This window comes from Branchiostoma belcheri, unplaced genomic scaffold (assembly GCF_001625305.1).
Source record: "Branchiostoma belcheri isolate BF01 breed outbred unplaced genomic scaffold, Haploidv18h27 scaffold29, whole genome shotgun sequence".
In the NCBI taxonomy this organism is placed as follows: domain Eukaryota; kingdom Metazoa; phylum Chordata; class Leptocardii; order Amphioxiformes; family Branchiostomatidae; genus Branchiostoma; species Branchiostoma belcheri.
The window spans coordinates 313731-339266 of record NW_017803898.1 but is presented as its reverse complement, the minus strand read 5'-3'; the positions used below and the strand labels follow the sequence as shown (position 1 = coordinate 339266).

General features: G+C 41.0%; 1 protein-coding gene across 1 annotated transcript; it reads left to right on the top strand.

Moving 5' to 3' along the window:
• The first annotated feature begins 937 nt into the window (after nt 1-937).
• Nucleotides 938-25413, top strand: LOC109473086. Its single transcript, XM_019772996.1, has 24 exons — nt 938-984; nt 1994-2063; nt 2798-3058; nt 3378-3498; nt 3917-4053; nt 5352-5466; nt 5952-6087; nt 6537-6660; nt 7213-7374; nt 7945-8055; nt 8515-8656; nt 9031-9173; nt 9698-9867; nt 10883-11014; nt 11397-11551; nt 11987-12126; nt 12702-12887; nt 13201-13340; nt 13834-14052; nt 14570-14822; nt 22047-22213; nt 22757-22952; nt 23524-23679; nt 25142-25413. The coding sequence occupies exons 2-24, from the start codon at nt 2016-2018 to the stop codon at nt 25373-25375; spliced, it is 3648 nt and encodes a 1215-aa protein (XP_019628555.1). The 5' UTR covers nt 938-984; nt 1994-2015; the 3' UTR covers nt 25376-25413.
• Nucleotides 25414-25536: the final 123 nt, after the last annotated feature.

Here is a 25536-nt window from a genome sequence, read left to right as displayed (position 1 = left end):
ACATTGCAAGCATTCCATCCCATGGCGTTTGGGAAGAAATTTTTTTTAATTTCACTTCATACAGTATATGTGGGCCTCTATCAATATAACATTTTGACATTTTGTATATGAAACATCACTAAATATCAAATGTACACTCGGCTATTATTAAATACATACATTGTTCAAATTGTCAAAAACTTTTTAACTTAAACTAACATTTTCAGTTGTCAAGAAGCTGAAGAATTTTAGCTTGTATATGTACAAACTGTAAATTAAGAAAGGTGGGGTGTTTTATTTAACACTATAACACTATATTCTATTTAACATTTCAAAGGTTCTTTGTTTGTCTGTATATGAGATATTATATGTTACACATCCAGAGATATAAAGATTTTTTATCTTGAGATGATTGACATATCATCTTTGTAACATGAAATGTCCAATGTTGCTCAATAAAACTGCTACATTGTTGCAAAACTTATTAAATTCGTTGGAGTCCCTTTTTTGTTCCTTACCCTTCAGACTGCTTGCAATTCTCTCGTGTTTTGTCAGGGGGCGCAATTTGATATATGCTTGGTACTATTATATTATACATCTATGCCTTAAAACTCTATAATATTTACTGTTATTTCACAAATATCTATATAGATTTTTTATATCAAAATCATATGATTCACCTAATATGTGAATGTAATGTACACAAAAACACCCCTCTTCAAATGGTATAGTCTAATTGCCCTTCAAATGTTATAGTCTGTGCTATAATACTCTATAATATTTACTGTTATTTAGCAAAGTAGCTTTATTTTGTATATCAGAATCTTATGATTCACCTAATAAAAGTATGTAAATGTAATGTTTGCAAAAAACACCCCTCTTTAAATGGTATAGTCTAATCACCTTAATGACCCCATGACGTCACGGTTTCTCAGGAGATCTAACAATATGGCGGCGGCCTAAGCCGAAATTTTTGTACAAGAAGGAAGGAAGTTGAAAAATAAGGTTTGTGGCTTCATTTTTAACACCTTTGTACTAAAACCCTCATAAACTATATCTTGAAATGTTGTAAAAAGTGTAGCATACCTTCTGTTGTCTGTTTATGTCTGCAATTTGTCGCAAAATCGTCCCAAAGTTGTGGAATTGTTTTGGTTGTCGTTTAAGCGTCAGACTGTGATCGTTGGACCGGATCGAAATTTTTGCTACCAAAGCTACGATTTAGAAAAGTTTTTTCAAGGTAAAATATAAATTTTCTTTGCCTTTTAATGTAATACTAGAGTCCCTGTAAGCATATGCATTGTTTTAAAAGCTGCATAGCTGTATTGTCGTTTCATATTTACTACTAGTAAGTTTATTTGGTTTGGTCGGCCATATTATGTAAACTACTTTATTGCCCAAATTATACCCGTGAATTGCGTCAAGCTGGCTATGAAAGAATTTGGGAGGGGCAGCAACAATCAAAACAAATTATCTCTTTAGCATTTGTATCACAAAGAAAGTCACTGGGACTTCATGAGAACTTCAATGGAGATAACATCTTGGACATTTGCAGAAGATTTGGACTTTGCTGAACAGAAAGTTTTAATTTGCAGAGTGCCAAGTCTATTGACATATCAAGGAACATCCTGTCAAAAGTGCAAAACAAATATTATGGACAGGAAGCTTAGGAATTCACAACAGAAACTATTTCATACATTTCCCGTCAAGTAGTGAAAAAAATCTTATTTTCTTGACAGGAATATCCAATAGCATTTTCTAGAAAGTTGGTATACAATAAAACTTTATTGAAAGTTGACTGTTGCTACAAGGAGGCCTCAAACTTTTTTTTTCTTGAAGAAATGTATCATTTTTTTTCTGAGTTTTATGTATTTTACAAGATGGTACATACCTGTCAAAGTTTGGGTTTGAATGAATGGATCTTTAATAGAGATGAAATAACTACATAACGTTATATGCATACTTTAATGCTTTTATATATAACTTTAACAATGTTAAGTTTTCCTGTCCCTCACAGTTAAAAAACATCAGCAGCAGTCATGGAGGCTGAACCACCCCCACCATCGGAGGGAGTGCCTCCCAAAAAGGTCAGAAAAAAAACAACTATCATATTTACAAACACTACTAGACTTCAGCTTCAGTCATTATGACAGACACATTTGAAATTACAATTAAAAATGTAGGATACAGCCATCAAAATGTAACTTATGACAAGTTATGTTTGGAAAGCAAAACAGAAAAAATGTTCCAAGTATATTATGTACAAAATGTACACCATTTTGAATTTTTCCATTTGACTAGTGATTTCTTTATTGTTAGTGCAGTAAGCTAATTCAAGAGTTTTCTTTCTTCAGAATGTTATATAGATGTTGCATGATTTTCAGGGGAAAGGACGAAGAAGAAAAGGAAGTCAAAATGAGTCCAGGGTAGGATGTGTGGACCGGAAATTAACCTGTGGAATGTCTATTTTACCTAACCCTGTGCTTTAGGTTTGCAGTACTGTAGCAGAGAATTAGGACTAGAAGTGTGCTTGCAACTTTGAACTTGCAGTCAGTGGCATATTTATGATTAAGTACAAAGTAGTCCACTTGACATATACATGTAGTAGATTTTAGTGGAAGTGGAAATGGTAATAGTTTTGAAACTTGCTGCTCTATGAACTTGTTTGTTTGTTTTCTTTAAGTTTAACATTTTATCTTGATATTAACCCACAGCATTCAGAATCAGAAATTGAAAAGGATCCAGAGCTGATATGTTGGAAAAATATAGAGAATATTCTATTTACCTTGCCTTTTTTTCTACGTATTTTCTATACCAACAGGGAGGCAAGAAGAAGGGAAAGAAGATGAAGAAAAGAGACTCGGAGGTGTCGCAGCTGGCTGAGGTGGTGGTCGACAAACCTTCTACCTCAGAGGGGGATAAACCATCTGTAGTGGAGGGGGAGGGAGGGAGCCCAGCCACGGCACAGCCAGAGGGGGACAGTCCAGTTGTGGTCTCAGGGGAGGGGAAGGCTACAGAAGAAGTAGGGGGTGGCGATGCTGAGCCCCAGGGACAGGGGGAGAGTACAGATCAACAGCCACAGGTAAGTACTGTTTGTTCATTTGCATGTAAGTTTGTAGCCTGGGTGCCAGACCCACAGCACACTGGATAACTTTGGGCCTAGTGTGCTATGAGTCTGGCACCCAGGCTAGTAAGTTTGTGGCACCTCGATTTTACAAAATTTAGGTAAAAAGGTCACAGTAAAAAATCAAGAATTCCTAATATCTTTGTTTTTGCAGTTTAGACAATAGCAGCAGATAAACGTATTAGGCACTTTTCTCATACAATGATGAGTTGAATTTTGCCAAATACTAAGTAAATGAAATTTTCTGACAGAAATTGTAAATTCTATTTGTAATCAGGAACCTCCACAGCCACCAGGAGATGGGGAGGGGGATGTTGCTATGGCAACCACAGCAAAGGATGATGGGACACAAGTGGTCAGCCCTGAGAAAGAAGAAGGAGAAGAAAAGAAACCTGAAGGTAATAATTCTTTAAGACAATATTCCTTCTTGTAACTGTTATCAATGACTGCATATAGAGTTAAGATATTATGTTTGAATATGATTACCTGACAGTGTATCTTCATCATTTGGTCTTTTTCAGAACCAGTCATTGTTACCCTGAAAAAGATTACAGACACAGTCATCCCTCAGTAAAACATTTAGAGCGGTGTAGTTTCCGTTTAGAACAGCCTGTCACACTGGTTTAGCCTCTGTACACTTGAAGAAGCCACACAGGGCAAAACCGGTCGTGTGACAGGCTGAATAAAAGTTCTAAACCGGAACTATGCGGCTCCAGATGTCTTACTGAGGGACGACTGGTGTGCGAGATATCAGTTAGCTTGAGGAATGAATCCACTCTACTACATTGTATACGCTGACTGTGCGTCTGTCCTTAGGTTCTGAGAGTGTGCGTGCTGACTCAAAGCTCGAGTGGTCAGGTGACCAGACCACCCTGAGGAAGGAATTTGACGAAGCAAATCAGCAACGAGAGGAGGACAAGGGAAAGGACACAGAGGCTGACGACAAACCAAAGGTGTGGACAACAACTTTCTCTCTTAACTAAACAATAAATCATTGTCTGTTTGAAAATACACATGTATAAGGCCTAGGAAAAAAATGTTGTGTTTCCTGTTTCAGTTCAGAAAAAGAGAAAGATATTACTCATAATATTTTCTGACATTCAATTCATCCTTAGACCTTAGGCCACACCAATTTAATTTCTTGGTTAACGGATTTTTCTAGAAAAATAATGGAGCGGGCGGGCGAAAAAAAAATAAAAATAAAAACAGGCCTGGGCATCCTATTATGGCCCAAAATGGTACGATAGGAGCCATGAAGTCAACACACCAGACTGGTTCAAAATTTATAAATTGAATTTTGAACTTTTAATGATACCATTGCATTGAAAGATGGAATAACTGTAACAACTAGGATGAAAAGGACTGTTTTCAACTGTTCAGGGCAAAATATGAGCATTTTGCAGTTGATTCTGAATTTTTATTTTTATTTGCAAATCAGAAAAAAATGAAGCGAGCGAATCCGTTAACCAAGAAATTAAATTGGTGTGGCCTTAGCAGAAATAAAAATTATACAGATTGGCATTCAGTTTAATTTTTCTTTCATTCTTGCATTCATGATAATTAAAAATGATCTGACGTTCCCATAAATTTGAAGCGGAAGAAGTCTCGTAGGAAGCACAGCAAGTCCAGACGCCGCAGTCGTGAGTCCAGGGTAGGGAGTGTGGAGTGATGTTAGCAGCACACAGATCAGCGATGACTTACAGTTACATGCAGTGAAATGTTGTGTACTAACATGTTTTATGTCAGTCACTGTTATATGCTGTTTCTTGAATGTGTCTGTACAAGAAAGTGTGGATCCATTTTCTAACATTACATGATGTTAGCAGCACACAGATCAACCATGACTTACAGTTACATGCAGTGAAATGTTGTGTACTAACATGTTTTGTCACTGTGATATGCTGTTTTTTTTAATGTGTTTGTACAAGAAAGTGTGTAAGTTGTATGAGACTATCCATGACTTACATTCTACGATAGATTTTTTTTACATTACATAATACAAAATAGATCAAGCAACTTTGGTTTAAGTTTTTAAGTTTTAAGTTTTTCAACTTTTAAGTTTTTTAAGTTTTAAGTGTCACTGTGACAGTGGAGTTTCTTTGAAATTGTGGAGTTTCTTCAAATTGTGGAGTTTCTTTAAAAATTATTTAATCTTACACATATAAGTACTTCTCTAAACAGAATGTTACTGTACTAACATACATGTACCTGGTAGTTTGTGACCATGTGGTGTTCTGATAACCCCCAGCAGGCCCCAGAGATCAGTGTGTCCACCCATGAGCCTTACGACTACGACTCACGAGACTTCAGCAACATCGACCCCAAACAGTACGGACTGGAGTTTGAATCCGATGATGAAACATATGGTATGAAATTTTATTTTCATTCTCCATCTATACATACACAATTAATAAAGTGGCGTTGACTGGCCAAGTGGCTAGTTGAGGGGATATGAGACAAGGGCTTGTAGTTTTGATTCCTTGCATTCCTGGCTGGACATTGTGCCCTTGGGAAAGGTACTTAGCACAACTTTCCACCACTTGGTGTTAAATGGGTACGGTGAAGTGACTGCCTTATACAATCAGTCTACTGCCTTTTTTTTTCAAACATTATTATCATTCACAGTACAACAATACAAAAGAGTAGATATATAAATTGTACATACTGATACATGAGAAACAAAATATTGATTTTTTTATTAAGTAAACGCGATAGGAGTTATCTAGATGATGAGCATTTTAAAAATTCTCATGATTGTTTGTTGTGTTCTATTGCAGTTTTGTTTAGTCTGTTACAATTCAATACATGTTGTAACTCACATGTATATACTTCTGACCCCCCCTCCCTGCAGCACCTCCCCAGTTTGACTCGACCCTGCCTGACATCTACCAGCTGATGGACACCCTGGAGGGGGGTGAGTCTGACCTGGAGGCCGACCATGAACCCCCTTCTCTCTTCAGCCGGCCTGAACATGCCAGGACTTACAGGTCAGGAGGAACTCAAGGGCAATAAACTCATAACTAGGGAAAGAGAGAGGGAGAGAGAAAGGGAGGGAGACAGATAGGGAGACAGAGAGAAAGCGCGAGAGAGTGAGAGAGAGAGAGAGAGAGAGAGAGAGACGGGGAAAGAGAGACAGACAGAGAGAGGCACTGAGAGAGACAAGAGAGAGACAGAGATAGAGAGACTGTGAGAGAGAGAGACAGACAGTGAGAGAGACAGGGACAGAAAGAGAGACAGCAAGAGATACAGAGAAAGACACGGAAAGAGAGACAGAGACACACAGAGAGACACACACACAAAGAGTGAGACAGAAAGAGTGAGAGAGAGACAGTGAGAAAAAGAAAGACAGTGAGAGAGAGAGAGAGAGAGAAAGAGAGAAAGCAATTGCTATAAGATGCAACAGATATAATTGTGGTAATGTCTTATTTTTTTGCAGGAAAATCACCGAGTTGAAGGTACAGATGGAGGAGGAGCCCATTCCTGCTTACATTGATGAGTTTGAGAGGGACGTGGAGGATGACATGCTGCATATCGCCAGCATCTCATTGGAGGAGGTCCAGGTAAGGCTGGCTGTGATTGGTGCGTTGAGATGAGCTGTGGGATAGTGGAGTGTTTGATTCAAACAACATCGTTGAAATCTTTATTATGATTTGTTGCAAAAATGAGTTGAGAAGTCAAGCTTTGAGTTCAGTGGTAGAAATCCTTTTTTTGTAGGATTCTGCAATATTGCAGAATGTCAAAATGTTGTTCTGCCATTCAGAAATACAATCATGTACTTTCTGCAAATACACGCTTATAAGTCCAGACCTAGACCTACATGTATGGCATATATAAAATTGCAAACATTTTGCATGCATGGCATATATAAAATTGCAAACATTTTGCATGAAAAATTTTTAGTCTAAAAACAAAAGCTCTTCAACAACATTATGCTGATACCATTGCACTCTGGCCTCATTTTTTTCAGTCTGCAAAATTGCAGGTTGCTTATACTAAAGAATACTGCAATGTTAAAAATGTCACTGCAAAATGCAGACTGCAGGTGGGTATTTCTAACACTGCAACATAAAATGTTGGTCCAGTGTTAACTCTGATTGTTCTGTAATTTTCAGGAAGAGGAGAAGCGTTTGCGAGATGAGTACATCGCGTACCAGAAGCAGGAGGCCGACCTGCATAGGAGCAGGCAGGAGGACCTGGCTAAACAGGCAGAGGGGGCCAAGAAACGGGTCTCTACTGTCAACAAGGACAAGCTCAGGGAGCTCAGGAAGAAAGAGGTGAGGAAGGAATTCTAAGTCATCAGCCAAAATTTAAAGTAATTTAGTACATTCTAGACTGTTCTAGCCAGTCTTACATTTTTTTCCTATCATGATTATGTTTACCGTAGGATTGTTTTTGCTCTGTTTCTTCTTCTTCCGTTCAAAACACTGACCTGGTCAATGACCTGAATCAGACGTCTGTTACCATGGTAACTAGTGTTGGGTTACATCATGTTGCAATTTTATAGTAGGAGGGATTTAGACTCCTGTCACCATATATATGAATGTGTTTGAGTAAGAATTAAGAGAGCAGACCATTTGCAAAGGTAAACATTATGATTTGCAAATGTTACCTTAAATCCTAAAAGGTGGGTTTTTTAAGGAAGGAAGGGTTTGATTTGACAGGTTTAAGATGGGAAGATGGTCTGTTTTAAACTTCTGTTTTGTTAATGTATGAACATCTCATTTCTTCAATATCACATTTTGATAAGGATTCAAGTATTCTGTAGATGAAGAAAAATCTTGCTGAATGATAGAGCTAGATTTGGTGTATAAACTAAGAAGTAACCCGGAACCCTGCCCCTCCAGGCCATGATGCTGCAGAAGGAGCGGCTGCTGCAGGACAGGCTGCACAAGGCCTTCAGGCAGTCTGAGAACCAGCTTATCTATGCACTGGACAAGAGGAAGGGCGAAGTCAAGGTAAGGAGGGTCCTGGAGTGGCTCAGAAATATTCTCTCTTTGGGATCCAACCTTGCCTGACTGTTAGAAAATGTTGCAGTCACTGTAAAATGTGTATTCTACTTAGATATTATACATCTTGCTCAGAAATAGCTCAGAGACTGATTTCTATCCCTATTAGTCCATTTAACTTTCTTGCACTGTTTTTTCAGCTTCATGTAGGCTACTCGTAAACCAATACAAATTCTGTCCTCTTCTTCCCTGAATCTATTAGATAGCTTCCTTGACTGACTATCCTCTGAGGTGTGTACAATGATGTCTTTCTAATCTTCTGCTTTTCTTAGAAAATTTTCTCCTTTTCTATCTATCCGCTGGAAGCTCTTATCTTCTATTTCATCGTAAGAACAAAAGATTTTGGCATTCTTGTAGTATTCTGTCTCTTTTTTCTTTCTAAAAAAATTCTTCTTTTGCCATTTCCAGACCATGTATGGAGACCTGACAGTGGCAGATGGGTTCTATGGAGGGAGCAAAGGTCGTAGGTGGAAGGTCGACTGGAACAGAGCTCCTCAGCCAATCCAGATCAAGCTGCAGTGTATGAGAGGGGTCAAGGACAAGCTACCAGGTAAGGGTCAAGGAGTAAAGGTCATTGAAAGACTTGCATTTGATACTGCATTGAAGAAGGCACTACTGATAATTATTACCCGTATAATTATTGTGGGGTCGTATGGCGTAACGCCAGAGTGTTCAACTCTGAACCAAGAGGTCCTGGGTTCAAGACCTGACATGTCCCTGATCTTATGCCCTTGGGAAAGGCACTTTACACGACTTTCCTCACTTCACTCAAGTGTAAATGAGTATCATATTGTCCCCTGTGTTGGTGGCGGCATTAATATACAAATGATGTAAGTTGAAAAAACTTGAGTGTGTCCCCACCACATCTTGTGATTACTTGTTGGAATATAATTTTTTTTTAAAAGTATTATTATTTATTTCCAGTTGGGCGTTACGTGCTGCTGGTGTCCCTGTATGACCGTCTGGGTGGTCATGTGATGCGCTGGTCCAACCTGAAGGGGCAGCAGTGGGGCGGGGCAACCTTACCTGTCAGCCATGACGGACACTTCTGGAATGCAGAACTCAAGGTAACACCCCTGCAGAGAAGTGCACTCTTCTAGATTAGAATACTTTGAAAATTCATTTTCTCTGTTCTTATATTTAAAAGAGAGACTCTTTTTGAGTTTCAAAATTCTTGTGTGAATGTGTACATGGCGTCTGTCCTTGGTGCTGAATCTATGGTTTTATGTGTGAATGTGCACATGGCGTCTGTCCTTGGTGCTGAATCTATGGTTTTATGTGTGAATGTGTACATGGCGTCTGTCCTTGGTGCTGAATCTATGGTTTTATGTGTGAATGTGCACATGGCGTCTGTAGAATAGAAGGAAGTCTGTATGTTGGTTCATGCAACTTTCCTTCCAACCCTCTGTTTTCTTGTCCATTTGCTTTATTTTTACATTTAATTCCAGTATTAAAAACTGTCAATAAATTACTTTAATTTTGAGTTTTAATTGTTAATGGAGGACAGATGATCCTTTAAGTAACTTGATAATGGTACAATGATTGGAGATTGTGGTTTTTTTTAACCTGTCTGTAATCCACTCCTGTCCAGTTTGACCAGAGTGTCTTCACTGTGCTGCCCCCGAAGCCAGACGTGCGGCCGGGCATGATCCTGACCTTTGAACTGTTCCTGCTACGCGGTGCCGTGGTGCCGACAGACCGCGTGGTCTGCTGGGGCAGTTTCCCCATCTGTGATGGACAGTTTGACGTCATCGAGGGAAAGTATGTCATCTTTGTACATTAAATGTTTTAGGAAATTGGTTATACACAATGTACATGTATTGCTAACAATGACAAATTAAAGTTTAAACATTATAAAGATTCCAAATGTATTTTCAATTCTATATGATGAATTTTTATAAGGAGAACTAATTTTATTTGCTCCATGAACTTGAAAGAATTTTCAGCAAACATTATTTGGGGTAATTTCTCAGAGACTTGATTTAGTACCAGCAAATATGAGCTGGAAGGATGTAGAGGAACTGGCTGTTGACCTAACACTGGAGCCCCTTAGTCTAATTTAGTTTTTACCAGTCATCAGCCTCCTTTCATCTCAGTAGACAATGGGCCTGGTCCAGGAGGGGCCCAGCACCTCTGGTGGCTGAACAAGGCTATCCGTGAGTGGCAGACTCTGCCACATGTTGTACCGGTGGATGTGGTAGTGTTCTACTAGTGGCATCTCATGGTTCGTGCTGCCAGAATCATCACCGGCAGAACTTTGCAGGACCGAGTACCTACTGACACTCTATTAACAGAGGCGGGTATTGAAACACTATCAAGAAGAGTGGAAGTAAACACACTAGTGACTGTTTTTAAGGTACTAAACAAGAAAATGCCGCCTTACTTGTCTGAAATGTGTAAGTGGATGCCACCCCCAATGTTGAACAGACGGACGAGGTTAGCTGTAAACCAGTTAGCAAATTGGGACCCTCACATGCTGGTTGTTCCACCGGCAAACATTAACGCATACAAAGGGAGCCTGCAGTACCAGGGTCCAGTGATGTGGAACCAGCTCACGATAGAACAGAGAAAGCTCCAAACTGTAACGGCCTTCAAAAACTCATTGTAATTAATGTATTTGTACTGCTGTATGGCTATTATGTGCTATGTACTGTGTTGTTATCATTGTATTGTTTCTGCATTTTTATTGTACCCAGAACTACCTGGAAAGCAGGTCAAATGACCTGAGTGTATCTTCTGGTTAAATAAATAAACTGCAACTGAAACTGTGTTGCAGGTACAAGTGTCCGTTCCTACGCGGTGACATGGACCTCCGCATCGACAAACACGAGAAGATGGAGGAGCTCATGGCCTCCGACCTCGACCACTGGCTCGGCAACCTCTACTTTGAGGTTATCAAACTCCCCAGGTATGGTCCAACACTTTCCAGTTGTAGAAATACTTTATTTCAGTGTTCTGCAATATTGCAGAATGTCAAGATTTTGGTCTGCAATTTGAAAAGTCTTTCTGCATATACACATTTTGAAGTCCTGATTGAAACCCATGGCATATGCACAATTGCATGTTGGCAAACATTTAACATGCAATTTGAAAAATGCACATGCGAAATTACTTGTATACTATAGAGTCAGTAGTAAACATAAATGCTCTTGAACACTATCATTGAACCCCTAGCCTGTTTTTTTGGGCTGGAAAATTGCAGGTTGCTTAATTTCTCTTCTACAGTATTGAAAATGTCTCTACAAAAGGCAACTTTGAGGGTTAATTTTCCCTGTTGTAATTACCCACAGGTACCTAGCAGGACAGAAGGAGTATGAAGTAGAGCTGCAGTTCTCTGCACAGCTCCTGTCTCACCCTGACCGGGTACAAGATGCAGAGGAGAACAGGGACGGGGAGGATCCGCTGCCTGGATCACGGCTGGATCTCAGCTCAAGATCCAGCACTGGTGAGATAACTTACTCTCTTTCTCTATCCAGTTTATCGTCTGTTGTTCCCCGTAACCGAGCTCTAGGGTTAGACATGCTTGCACACTGATGCTGGGGCTTGATGGCAGCTCGTTATTTGCCTCTGTCCTGTGGTTCTTGGGCACAGCAAATGTCAATACCCCTGTCAGTTAGAGTCTCAGCAACTTCACCAGCCAGCCACAGTGTCCCAACATTAGGTGATGCAACGCATGATTTGGATGCTCCTTTTTGTAAATCACTTAATGTTCATTGTAGGAAAACTTCGCGGTCTGAGAAAATGGACATGTTGGTGGAACTATGCGTTGGTGGTTGTGGCAGGTGCAGCAAGCCTGTTTCTCCATATTTCTACTCCCAGCCCTATAAAGCTATGATTAATTAATTTTGTTTGGTAATATGAGTTTTTCTCTCATCCACAGGTGGCAGTCATCGTGGGTCAAGGGTGAGCCTGAACTCCCAGAGCATGCTGGGAAGCACGTCTGACCCGGGTGAGGGGACCAGTAAGATGGTGTCTCTGCAGGCGGGACAGAAGGACAGGATGGGCAGTGCCGCTGATGTGGTGGGTACACGCATACGATGACAGTTTTAACTCATTTATATATTAATTCAGAGACTCTGTATACCAGTTCAGTGTTCTAGCCATCAGAATTTCTTCACAGACATCCTCAGTCTGAGTGAAGACCCCAAAACTAGGGTGCGTGGGCAAATAAAAAAGTCCCAGCCAAAAAAATGCAGCTAAACTACAGGAATACAAAGCTGGTATCGTGAATTTGCAATATACAGTTAGTAGCAGTACATAGTAACTATTTTTATGGCAAGCCGGTACAATCATGTAGGCCTTTTGCAGCATTAATGACTATAAGTCAGCACTATACTGAGTTCTTGGGTTCCGTGGAGCGTCAGCAGCCTGGGTGCCATCCTCCGTAGTTACTGTCACTAGCTACCATGGACTATGGAGGATGGCATCCAGGCCAGAGCCTCCTCAGTCTCCTTTAGCTTTACGGTATATACAAGGTATGGTACATGTAACTGTGTATTACCACAATGTCTCAAAAACTTGTTGCTAGTTTGAAGCAGTCAGGTTTATCAAAATGAATGAATTTGTTTTTTCTCTAATTTCACCATTTGGAAAAGGATGAGGATGAAAAGAAGGGCCTGGACCGTGTTGCTATGCCGCGCCCGGCGACGGTGATGGGGTCGCGTAAGGTCGTGGAGAAGGAGATGAAACTGAAACACTCCGACAGCGAGGCCAGCAGCTCCGAGGACGAACACGACGGAGGCTTCCTGCAGGTCAAGGGTCAACCTGGCATGTACTACAAGGTAAGTTCAGTTAAAAATTCACAAGATAGGACAATTTCATCCTCAAGCTAACTGACATCTTGCACACGCAGTCGTCCCTCAGTAAGACATCTGGAGCCGCATAGTTCCCGTTTAGAACTTTTATTCAGCCTGCCACACGACCGGTTTTGCCTGTGGGGCTTCTTCATGTGTATTGAGGCTAAATGACACAAATAACAGTCATGAAGTTCTCACTTATATACCTTTCCAGTGCATAATACCCTGATCAGTTACATGAGTTTGTAGTGTTCTTATCAATCATTAGTAAAGCATTGATATTGATCTATTTTTGTAGCGTCATCTGAACAACCCGTCAGACGTGTACGCCCGTAAGCTGTACACCATGCTGCCCAAGACTCCGCTGCTGTCCAAACGCCGCAAGAAGAAGCGGCTGACCCACCTGGAACAGCTCGCACAGCACACCTTTGCTGTCCAGTCAGTAGTCATTTGTTCTTTAACAGCAGCAAAGCTCTGTTTTCTAATGTTTTCCTGAAAACTTTTGAACTAATTTTATACTTTTTCATTTTAGTTGACTCAGATTGTTTCACTCAATGTACCTAAAAATGCTTTGGACATTTTGAATATACCTAGTAAATTTGTACCCTTTTAAGAGAAATTTGATATTGTATTCCTTGCTTCCCAAAACTCTCATAGTGAATACGAGCAATCGCTGCTTTGTGTACATTAATAAATATAAATGCAAATCATTTTGACTTAAAGACATGAATATGCAAATTATTGGTAGGCAAATCAACCAACCATCACCCACTTTTTGCCTACCGTGAGTTCATGGCGATCGCTCATTTGATAGTGAAAATAAACTGTTTTACAAGTGGAACATCTTCATTTTAAGTAGCTGGTAGACAATCCTTATAAGACTATCTTGTAATTCTTTTTCATCAAAATCTTTTTTCTTATTTCCCTACAGGAAGCCGTTCTCCACCAAAGGCACGTACCAGCGGCCGACCCACGAGCGAGCCCAGTACATCACGCGGATGTTCCTGGCAGAGATGGGACTGTCACAGTGGCGCTCTAAGGAGTTCCTGGGGATCCTGGTCATGCTGTTCTTCACCTTCTTCCTCAGGATCTTCCTGCACTACGGGGGACAGTGGCTCTTCCTCATGTTGCTTCGGATACCAGTCAACAAGTAAGTAGATGTAGATAGCACCATTGAGAACTTTCTGCAGTATACAGTAGTATCTGTATACTATTAGCCAGTATAACCGCCCTTCTGCATAACACACCAGCTTTGCAGGCACATGGCACTGCGGAAGCTGGCTACATTACACCGAATGACATGTTACACCTAACCCTTGAACATCTAACTCAGTCTATACATTGTTTAAAGCTAATGATAGATGCTGAGAATCTGGCCATGGGAGGAACTAAGTCTAAGTCTAAGTCAAGATAATGCTCCTACTGTACTTGGTGACACTGAGTTCCACTCTGCAATAGTTCTAGGAAAGAATGACTTTTTGAATTGCTACGGGACTTGAGTTTTTAAGATATTTAATCTTTTTTTTTACTGTTTTGCAGGTTTGAGTTCCTACCCTTAAACTTTATCCACAAAACTGTATTCATGGTTCATTACATGTACAGTATTGTAAATACATTTTTCTATATATTATGTCTTTTGTTTACACAATTTCTGTACTGTGTTGTAGGTTTGAGTTCCTACCCTACACGGTGAACCTGAACTACCAGAGCTCGCTGCTGAGGACTCGCGAGGAGATCGCGGTGATTGTGCTCGGGCCCATCTTCAACATCGCCTGGTTCTCGCTCCTGGTGGCGCTGTCCTGGATCAGCCAGCGAGCGCTAGGGTCGTTCCCCGCGCTGTTCTCTAAGTTCGTCATGGCGACTGGATTAATGGCCTTCCTGGATCCAATACTCGTCCTGCTCGTGGACTGTGCCTTACAGGTAATGCATTGCTAGAAATTTTCAAAATACATGTACCGGTAGTTCTTTTGCAGTGCAGTACACTCACTCACTCACTCACTCTCTCCCATAGCTTAGTCAGCCGTCGGGGCAGCATGATGTTTGGCCAAGTTCTTCCACTGCTGGCGGTCCTCCGCCAGTCTGGCCATCTGGTTGGCTGTTAGACCAGTCCACTCTTTTAAGTCTGTAATCCATGACCGACGGGGACGTCCCCGCAGCCGTTCGCCTTCCACCTTACCCTGGAGAACTGTGTGTGACAGTGTGCCTTTGGCCCTAGACACATGTGCAGTACAGATCTTGAATAATTTTGCACAACACATTGTAGCTCCAACCCTCACAGTCAAAGATACTAGTCTTGCTTGTGGAGTATGGACTGTGTCTTACAGGTTTGGAAAAACATTATAACACACTTGGCCCTTGTGACAATTACATAATTATGGACTGCATAACAATAATAGATTCTCTAGTTGTAAAATTCTAGATTCTTAGACTTGTAGTCCAACATCATTTCCTACATGTAGCTGTTAAGCGACCCGCCTCATGGCCTTCCTGGACCCGATACTCGTCCTGCTCGTGGACTGCGCTTTACAGGTTTGTATTTCTAGAAGAGTAAATAGAGTCTCTTTTTCCACAACCAAGTGTTTTATTCACAGCTGACGTTTCAGTGACCGTCTGTCACCTTCCTCAGGTCAATTCTGACAGGTTCACATCATTGCGCTGCGGCACCACTGCTATAGATGCAGTCCCAAATGTACAACGTTTGGAATTATACTAATTTAAAAAAGTAAAGACTAAATCTGATACTTAGGATTGGTAGGTGTTTCGCATGAGTCGTTGTACACAGGTGGATAGCCCACAACGTCAGTCAACTGCACCTCAACACTGGTGTTGTACAATGTTCAGCAGGTATACTGACTCTACAGACCAGCCCATAATGTATTTCTAGAAATTTTCAAAATTATATAGTTCTTTTACAGTGCAGTACAGATCTTGAATAACTCAGCACAATGCTCATCTTGCTCGTGGACTGTGCCTTACAAGTTTGAAAAACATTATTACAAACTTGACCCTTGTGATTACATACAGACTTTATGACCATTATAGAAAATTTCTTTTGTAACTCTAGTTGTAAAATTTTAGAGTAAGATATGTAGTCCAGCACCACTTCCTAGCTTTTTAGCTTTTAGGCGACTGGTCTGCACTGGTACGCTCTACACAAAATGCGCCAATTACGCTCTACGTGGAATTAGCGTGGTGCGTCTACACTCCACATAGAATTAAAACTGCCGATTACGCTCTAGGGAAAAGGGCATGTCTTATATAGAGAATTTAGCTGAGAAACAGTCGGCCCTGTGCCATAAGACAGATTTGTAACATCCAATGATTCAGTCACGGCCTGAGACTGACCCTGCCCTGTCTGATCATGACCACTGGTCATTACAGTAGCTGTGGTGTTTGTGCTTTCTTTGGTTAGGGGCTGATACTGACCCTGCACTACAGCATCATTACCACTGGTCATTACAGTAGCTGTGGTGTTTGTGTTTGATGCAGTGAAAGCCTGAGACTGACCCTGCCCTGTCTGATCATGACTACTTGTCATTACAGTAGCTGTGGTGTTTGTGTTGGCTTTGCTTAGGGGCTGATACTGACCCTGCCCTACACCTGTAGCATCATCACCACTGGTCATTACAGTAGCTGTTGTGTTTGATACAGTGATAGCCCGGGACTGACCCTGCCCTGTTTTAACACGTGGTTTGTCTACGTCTTCATACTCGTGATAATCACCACTGGCCATCACAGTAGCTGTTGTGTTTGATACAGTGATAGCCTGGGACTGACCCTGCCCTGTTTTAGCACGTATGTTGTCAACATCTTCATAGTGGTGGTCATCACCACTGGCCATTACAGTAGCTGTTGTCTTTGCGGGAGATGCAACGATGGCCTGAGACTGACCCTGCCCTGTCTGATCATGACCACTGGTCATCACAGTAGCTGTTGTGTTTGATGCAGTGATAGCCTGGGACTGACCCTGCCCTGTTTTAGCACGTATGTTGTCAACATCTTCATAGTGGTGGTCATCACCACTGGCCATTACAGAAACTGCCGTGTTACCTTTTCCTGCATACATAGGATTTGGAATTAGGGCAGCTAGCACTTGGTTATAGGATAGATTTCCAATGTTAACAGACTGAATATTACCCTGGCCCTGCCCTCTCTGAACACGTAGGTGGTCACTATCCACATACCTTTGATCATCACCACTGGCTGATACAGAAACTGCCGTGTTTGTGTTACTAACCACAACTTTGGGATGCAGCCCTAAAGGAGGACTCCTGCTCTTTTTCTTGTACCAAACTGTGAAACTGATGGTGCCAATCAGGACAATCAGGCCAACCACTGAACCACAGATGGCGCGAATGAGAACAAGTAGGGGGGAATTGGGATCAGATTCTGGTTTCTCTGAAGTGATTGCAAGGGGCGAAGCTAGTGTTGCTCTTGTTTTACTGGCAGAATCTGACATTGGGGCAGCATTGAACTTGAAGCACCAGTGTACAGCTATCTGTGTAAATTTGGTTGGCTGTGGGGAACTGGGAGCAGATTCTGCTTTGTCTGGACTGCTTGCATTGAGGGGCGAGGTTAGTGTTACTCTTGTTTTGCTTATGTTTTCTGCTGGGTTTGCTGTTGACCAAGTAGTGTGCTTGTAGACTGATGGGCTAGTAGTATTGCTTTCTGTGTTACCAACCGAAGGTGTTGACACTGCAGCAGAACAGCTGTCAACAGTTAGCGGTGTTACAGTCGGCTCCTTACATGTCAATTCTTTAGGACTGACATCTGCAAATCTCTGTCCCTTAACTCTGGCGGGTTGGGCACATCTTATGAGCGTTAACAACATCGGGTCGTTAAATGCAGGATTTAGTCTGACGGGAGCCATCCTACAGTCACAATGCCAGGGGTTCCCGCGAAGATCTACATTTTGTATGTTCTCATGGGCCAGATTTGCAAATGTACCAGAAAGGATGGTAGTTATCTGGTTGTTGTTCAGGCACAAGTTTCTTAGCTTGGGCAGATTTGCAAATGCATCACATTGGATGGTAGTTATCTGGTTGTTGTGCAGGTCCAACTCTTGTAGCTGGGGAAGATTTGCGAATGCACCAGAATGGATGGAAATTATCTTGTTGTCGTGCAGATGCAACAATTTTAGATCGGGCAGATTTGCAAATGTACCAGAAAGGATGTGAGTTATCTGGTTGTTGTTTAGGTACAACAGTTGTAGCTTGTGCAGATTAGCAAATGCACCAGAATGGAGGGTACTTATCTGGTTTTGTGACAGCCAGAAGTGTTTTAGGTCAGTCAGATTTCGAAATGTATCCGAATGAATGGTAGTTATCATGTTGTTGTTCAGCTTTAAGATTTCTAGCCAGGGCATATTTGCAAGTGTATCAGAAGGTATGGTGGTTATCTGGTTGCTGTGCAGGTGCAATTCTTGTAGCCAGAACACAAATGTACCAAAGTCGATGGTAGTTATACGGTTGTTCTGCAGAAACAACAGTCGTAGCAGGGCCAGATTTGCAAGTGCACCAGGAGCGATGGTAGTTATTTGGTTGTAGCCCAGAGTCAGGGTTTTTAGCCTGTTCCGTTTTGGAAATGTACCAGAATCGATGGTAGTCAACCGGTTGTTGTGCAGGTGCAACAGGCGTAGCTGGGGAAGATTTGCAAATGTACCAGGAGGGATGTTCGTTATCTGGTTGTGGTTCAGGTGCAACTCTTGTAGCCTGGGTCGATTTGGAAATGCGCCAGCTTCAATCTTCGTTATGTTGTTGAAATCGAGGCACAAGTAAAACAAACCCATATACTTTGACAGTTCAGATTGCTTTACAGTTCTGATAAAGTTATTGCGTAAAACTAACGCATGGATGGATGCTGGGAGGTCCTGAGGGATGCTGGTGAGGCCCTGTTTGCAGAATGATGCCCTGGATTGAGAGGGAGGTAGTTTACAGCTGCAGTAACCTTCTGGCATGTTGGATTCCTTCAGGATGATGAGAAGGAAAATCAGCACGTTTCTCACTTTTCTGCCCATTGTGTCTTGCCACCTGAATGGAATGGGAAGCACCTCAGTAAGGCCTCTCCAACTTTATCTTGGACCTCAAATTTTTAAGAAAAAAATGATTGAAAACTTGAATATAAACATCCCAGGTTAAACTCTTGGTTTGTACAAGAGAAAAATTTTGTTACACTCCAATTGTCCTTGCATAAAATTGTTTTTGTTTTGCCCTCTTGCTAACTTCTTCTAAAATAGAACAAAAGATTAACTTGGAGTGACCTTTATCAATGACTTTAGGACATACCCTAGGTCTCCTTTGTGACTGTGTATTGTTCGGGGCTGGCCAAATTTGGAGCTGTGCACCCAATTATTTTCTGTGGGTGCACCAGTGCACCCAAATATTTTTCTAGGTTTTCGTATGCAAATAAGTTTGTACAGTTATATGTACAGTTGTAGTATACAACATATTCTTAACATCAAAGTATCAGAAAACTAAGAAAATTATTGTCATAGTACTTTTCTTTAGAAATGAGACATAATTTTTTAGCGACATTCTACTTATTTTGTTTCATATATGGTGCACCCAAAATATTTTTTGTGCACCTATTCCCAAAAATGAATTTCAAGCCCTGTTTGTTGCTGAGTATATATTATGCTAAGGATTGAGGGAGAGTGGCAAGATGCCTTTGGGGTCAGGCTAGAGTTGTTGACATAGAATCTATTTACTTTAGGTTCTGGGTTCTAGTCCATGTGTAAGGGGATATATTATATATTATACACAGCGCATTACAAATCACAGTGGCGCTACCCTGTAGGTATACTGGGGTGTTCTGGTGGACATTTCGCTCTGTGCAGCTCATCAGTCTTAACAAATGTCCCAGTGGACTGTCGGACACAGGGAGGGGTACTGCCGGTGTTACCACCATTAGGTTACGGCATATTTTGGATTTGTCGCTGGGAACCGTGTTGATGATAACTTCCGGTAAGACCACACCGACTTAATTTTATGGATGGCATTCTCTGAGGACCCCCAAACTAGGGCGCGCAGGGGAATTAAAAAAAATTCCGGCCCAAAATAAAAATGCTACTAAAGCACAGGAATACAAAGCTGGTATTATGAATTTGCGGCAGTACTTAGCAAGGTATACACCAAGCCGGCACATGCTGGCTTTTTGCTGAATTTTTTAATCGGCACTGTACGTATGTCGTGAGTTCTTGAGTTGTGGAGATACGGTACCCTGGGTGCACGGCTCCGTATTGTTGCTAACCACTATGGACTACCCAGGCCTAGAGCCAGGCCAGAGCCTTGGCGGACGTGATTTTTATCTATTTGTTTATTTTTTATTTTTTTTAGAACAGGTGAAAATCAATGCGCGCGCGGATGTCATCCATAAAATTAAGGCAGTGTGGCCTAATGAAAAATCTGCGCCCCCATCCGTCACGTAAAAGTGTCCTTCAGCCGCGCCCAAAAATACAGAAAACGGCCGGTCCCTGTTTTCTGTTGTTATTGTATAGACCTGTTAATTGTCTGAGACTTATATATTAATATTGATATTAATATATGCTTAAATATTGATGCTTATGGCCGTGTCCCAGACAAGAAAATAAGCAGAAGAGTAGAAAATTGTACACTTCTCTGAAAAAGATTAATGAATCCTTTTTCTGAAATGTCATTATAGTACTGTGTTTCTTAGTACATGTAGTTATGTGCCTCTACTGAATAATTATTATATGCTTTTGTAGAACATCTCCTGGTAAATATTCATAGATAAGATGTGTTGCTGTGTTCATTTTGTAAAGCCTTGTGATGTCAAAATGGTCGTAAGCCTTAAAAACATTTTAAACAGACTGTGGCTTAGCAAAGTGTCATGGTGGTGTATCAGTAGCATGCCCGTAGCCAGGGGAAGAACCCCCCGCAAGGCTCAAAGGTCCACTTTTTGTTTTTAGGGCTTGGAAACACGATTTTTCAAAGTCAATATTCCAGTCATTTATCTACATACTGAGTTGAAACAACACTATCCAAATGTATGTTGACCCTCTTGGAGCAAACATTCCCAAAATTCTGATGGAAAATGGTTACTAGAAGGGCCCTTGGCTGATTTTTGGGGTACCTCCCAGAAAATAAAGGACTCATCTTTTTGGGGCTTGTTCTGCAGTTGTTAAAGCCAAAGGTATGAAATACTGAGTACTCAAATGTGCTAATGTGAAGCAGTATGTGTGAATATCACAAAGATTTCCTTATTCAGAATATTTCCAGTTTTGCTGCCCTGAATCCTAATCCACTTGCAGGCACATACCTGTTTAGTTGGTCAGAATATAGCGGCTTCAGTTGACACTTTTTTGACAGGAACTCGGGCACAAGTTGCTGCTGTTCTTGTAGGGTGTGTCAGCCTCCTTGTGCATGTAGCTGATCCGCAATGCCGTGTGACAAACAACCCAGGATCGGTCTTACGTAAATGGTGGAGTTAATTGTCTGAAGCTGGCTATTTGAATAACATTAATATCTATGATTATGATGAAAATTCTAATAGTGACGCAGGTCCACAGATGCATATTTATTTTTTCCTCTTTTTATTCTTACATAAATCCATACCTAACACCAGATGGCATAACATTCGAATTTTACTCCCTATTGCTAGCTTAGTAATGGTTTGTTAAGTAACAATAATAGGAGCACCCTGTTGCCAGATCTTTTATTTAATATGTTTGTGTCTATGTTTATGTTTGTTTGTTTTGTTTTGTTTGTTAATTGAGGTCTCTATTAGTATGGTAAATGCCATTTGATACTATTCTTCCTGGAGTCCAGCAACATAATATAAAATGACAATAATAATAATTACTTTTAGCAATTATATTGATAATGAATAAAATACACAAATTATGCTGAAATTATGACAAACTTGAAACAAAATCAGCGTACTAGAAAAATAAAAGTGCATTGGAGATCAGAGGTCAAATAATAGAAATAATATGTCTGAAATGAAAATAATAATTGATATACTTTCCAATCAATGCAAATTGAAGTAACAAAACAGTAAACAAATAAAATTTATGTTTATGTTTATGTTTACAGCGCTGGCAGAACCTGGGAGGCAGCATCCCTATTGGTGATTTTTGTTTATATTTGTGTTTATGTTTATTTATGTTTATGTTTGTGTTTACAGCGCTGGCAGAACCTGGGAGGCAGCATCCCGATCGGAGATGCGTTTAAGATGTGGTGGCACTTTGACCGAGTGGAGGGGTCAGGAATAGTCAGTGTGCCCATGGTCATGTTCCTCTATATCTTCACCATGTTCCTGGCTGCCACCATCCTCTACATGTACTTCCTTAGGTAAGGAGTATAATAAGGAAATATCCTTGTGAAATAAAGACTAAACTTTGCTTAAAACACTGGAATGAATTGGGACTTACCCCAAGTTTTCGGCTAACTCCTTCAACCTTGTTCACGGAATGGACCCGTCTAGTCTACCTGTAAATACTGTACATACATGTAGCATCTGTCTTGTCTGTCACGACCAGTGGAAGATTAGCTTTTTAGTGAGCTAAAACTGGCTTGACATCACTTTCCTTTCCCTTCCTCAACTCTCCACTGGAAAACATGCCCTCACTGTGCCTGTCTATAGAAGTTACTCCAGGAACAGTCTCCCAGACAACATGGTCGGCCTGATCACTGACAACAACCTCCAGTCATTCCAAACAAGAGTACACCAGCATCTTCTTTCCACCATTGGGACTTCTACTTGTAACTAGAACCTTGCAGTTACTGTAAACCAATGATTAGCCAGGAGTGTTATTTTGACTGTTATAACCCAGGCTATTGTTTACGTTGGCACATGATAGACAAAAAAAAACTTTCCCTTTAACCCCTTGGCAGGTTGCACAACAACGGGCGAATGCTGGACATCTACCACCGTCTGCATGGTCAGGAGGAGGAGTTTTTTGTTCCTCATGACCTGGAGCTGAGTAACCAGGAACTGAACCACGTGGTTGGGAAGGCGGAACAGTGGCGCGGGGAGGAGGGAGAACGCAGGAAGGTCGCAGTGTATGACTACATCTGGGAAGAGGAACAGGTCAGGCCAGGAGTGTTTAATATACAGTAGTAAGGGTTGCTTACTAAAAGGGGAACAAGAGGTTCAATAAAATCTGTCATTATATCATGCTTGGTATGTCTGTTAAGTGATTTCCTACACTTAGTTTGCTAGTCCTTCATGTTTAGAGCGCTACCAGGCGTTTGAAGTTGCAGCAAGCACCTAGCATTGACAAATTGGCCACTGCCATGAAGGTTCTATTGAACCTCTTGTTCCCCTTTAAAGGCACCCAATCCAAGTTCAGGGTGGCAACACAAAATACAGGATAATGTATTCTGTATGAGGAAATCTGTCTGATATTTATAGCCATTTCTTAGCCCATTTTTGTCATCACTCCAGGCATTTAAAATTGACACAAACAGCAAAGAAACAAACAAACAGCATTTCAGTTAAACATCTGATCTTTTTTTAAGTCATTTTAGTGACGTTGAATTTTGTTTCCTTGTTGATTTTCTTTCCTTAGTGATTTTCTGGTTGTTGTGAATTAGAAACTTATTAATAATCTCCAGCACACTCAAGCGTCCCTAACTTGTACTTTCTGTCCATGTTTCAGGTGGAAGATACCACTTGGGAGGAGGGAGAGCATGAAGCGCAGAAAGCCGGCCGGCGTGAGATCACCACACACCTGTCCATCCACACACTGCACCTGGACGGCCTGAGGGAGCTCTACAGGCACTTCCTACGCCTGCCCGACGGAGCCATTGTGGAGGTAAGGAACTTCTCCATTTAAAGCACGTAGGTAGAACATACTGCACCTGTGCGAGACCCGTAATGTAGTGTGCATAGCACTTTGTCAGAACTGTCTCATATGAGGTCGTATATGTGTATAGAAGGTTAACATCCCACCTGTAGTTTCCAAATATTGAGTCTGAAAAGATGTCTTCTGCAACAGGCAAAATTATGATGCCAAAATCCAACAAAAAAACATGAAAAATCTTTTTGATTTAACACAGGCACAGTATGTTCTGCTGACATGCTTCATTTAATCATCTCCCTGCTGCATACCAAACTAGAGTTCCCCGATCTCATACCTTCGCCAAATGATGTTAATCTTTATGACTGACAAAGTTTAGATTAGATTATCCCCCCTGATTTAAGAAATAGGAACCTAATTTTCATAAATTATATTGTTTTATCATAATATCAACCAAAAGACGAAAAGTCTTATATCAACAAAGAATGCATTCTAGCATTTCCTAATAAATTATGCAAATGAGGTCCTGATTTCAATAAATTATGTTTAATGATGTTCACCTCAATTAAACTTTCAAATACCACAAGTATGAAATTCCAGTCAGTTATCATTACATAATTATAAAATTTTCTCATTAATTATGCAAATTAAGTTCTTTTTAACATAATCAATATCTTCCTGTGTTTCTCTCGTTGTCAATTACCAATGTCACAAGCTTCAATTGTCCTATCATGGAATGCAGCTGATTTATATAATTTCCCCATAAATTATGCAAATTACATCCATATTTGCATAATTGTCACATAATTATATTAAGCATCACGTAAGCTACCTACATACCAAAAATCACGACGATCCGTCAACCGGTTCTTGAGTTATCCCCTTTTGAATATTTTCAAGAATTTATCCCTGCAGTTCCAGAGCAAGCCTCTAGGGGGCCTAAACTCACGCCACTTCTTTCCCAGCACAAGAGCTACCTACCATCTAAATTTCAATACCATAGCATGTCTAGATCATGAGATATCAAAACCGGAAGTTCAGCTGCAGTACCATAATAAGCCGCTAGGGGGTCCAAAATCTAATCATTTTGAGGTCTCATCAAGACCTACCCACCTACCAAGTATCAAGACAATCTATCAAGGCCTTCTCAAGTTATCGTGTTTACAGACAGACACACACACACACACACAAACACTGAAAACATAACCTTCTTGGCGAAGGTAATAATAGATGCACACCGATTTTTGATGGCCAGAGATGACAGAATATGTGTGAGTGGAGCAGAAAGACTCTAGGTAGAATGGCTACCATATTAACAATTTGGAGAAGGTTAGATCATAGCAATCTTGAAATATCAATGAAAGATAACAAAAATAATAGTTTACAAAATATTTAATGGCAAGCTTTCTATATCTCGCTAATGTTATTTTATGAGATTTCATTACCTGCTATTAACATACAAACCATGTTTCCGCAGGTGTTTGGTGACATGGGAGTAGTCGGGATGGACAAAGACGTGAAGAAGGCTCTCGCCGAGCGCGCTCAGAGCATCGAGAACCTCGGCTCCACGCTGAGTCTGAACAGCATCGCGCGGCGGCGTAAGGTCACGACCTCAGGCGGGCTGACCTCCCGGGAGGGGTCGGCACAGTTCCTGTCCGTCCCGCGGGCCGGGTCACGTACCAGTCTGAAGGCAGGCAGCACTGAGTGCTGAGGGGTGCAACAGGAGGCAAAATTAGCCTCCACCAGGCTTTTGGAAGCGGGTGGAAAGAGTAGAAATTGGCCAAATCGACAGATGCCAGGGGAGTTGTAATCTCCAAGCAGATCCCTTTCGGTGGCAAAAAGACAGTATCAAATTGGCCAGGCAGTATACAT

Bases quoted from the DNA above. Each gene is read 5' to 3' on its own strand.
- LOC109473086 (XM_019772996.1), top strand. From the start codon at position 2,016: ATGGAGGCTGAACCACCCCCACCATCGGAGGGAGTGCCTCCCAAAAAG. The intron at 9,174-9,697 runs GTAACACCCCTG...ACTCCTGTCCAG, and splicing joins TCTGGAATGCAGAACTCAAG to TTTGACCAGAGTGTCTTCAC. The intron at 22,953-23,523 runs GTCAGGCCAGGA...TCCATGTTTCAG, and splicing joins ACATCTGGGAAGAGGAACAG to GTGGAAGATACCACTTGGGA.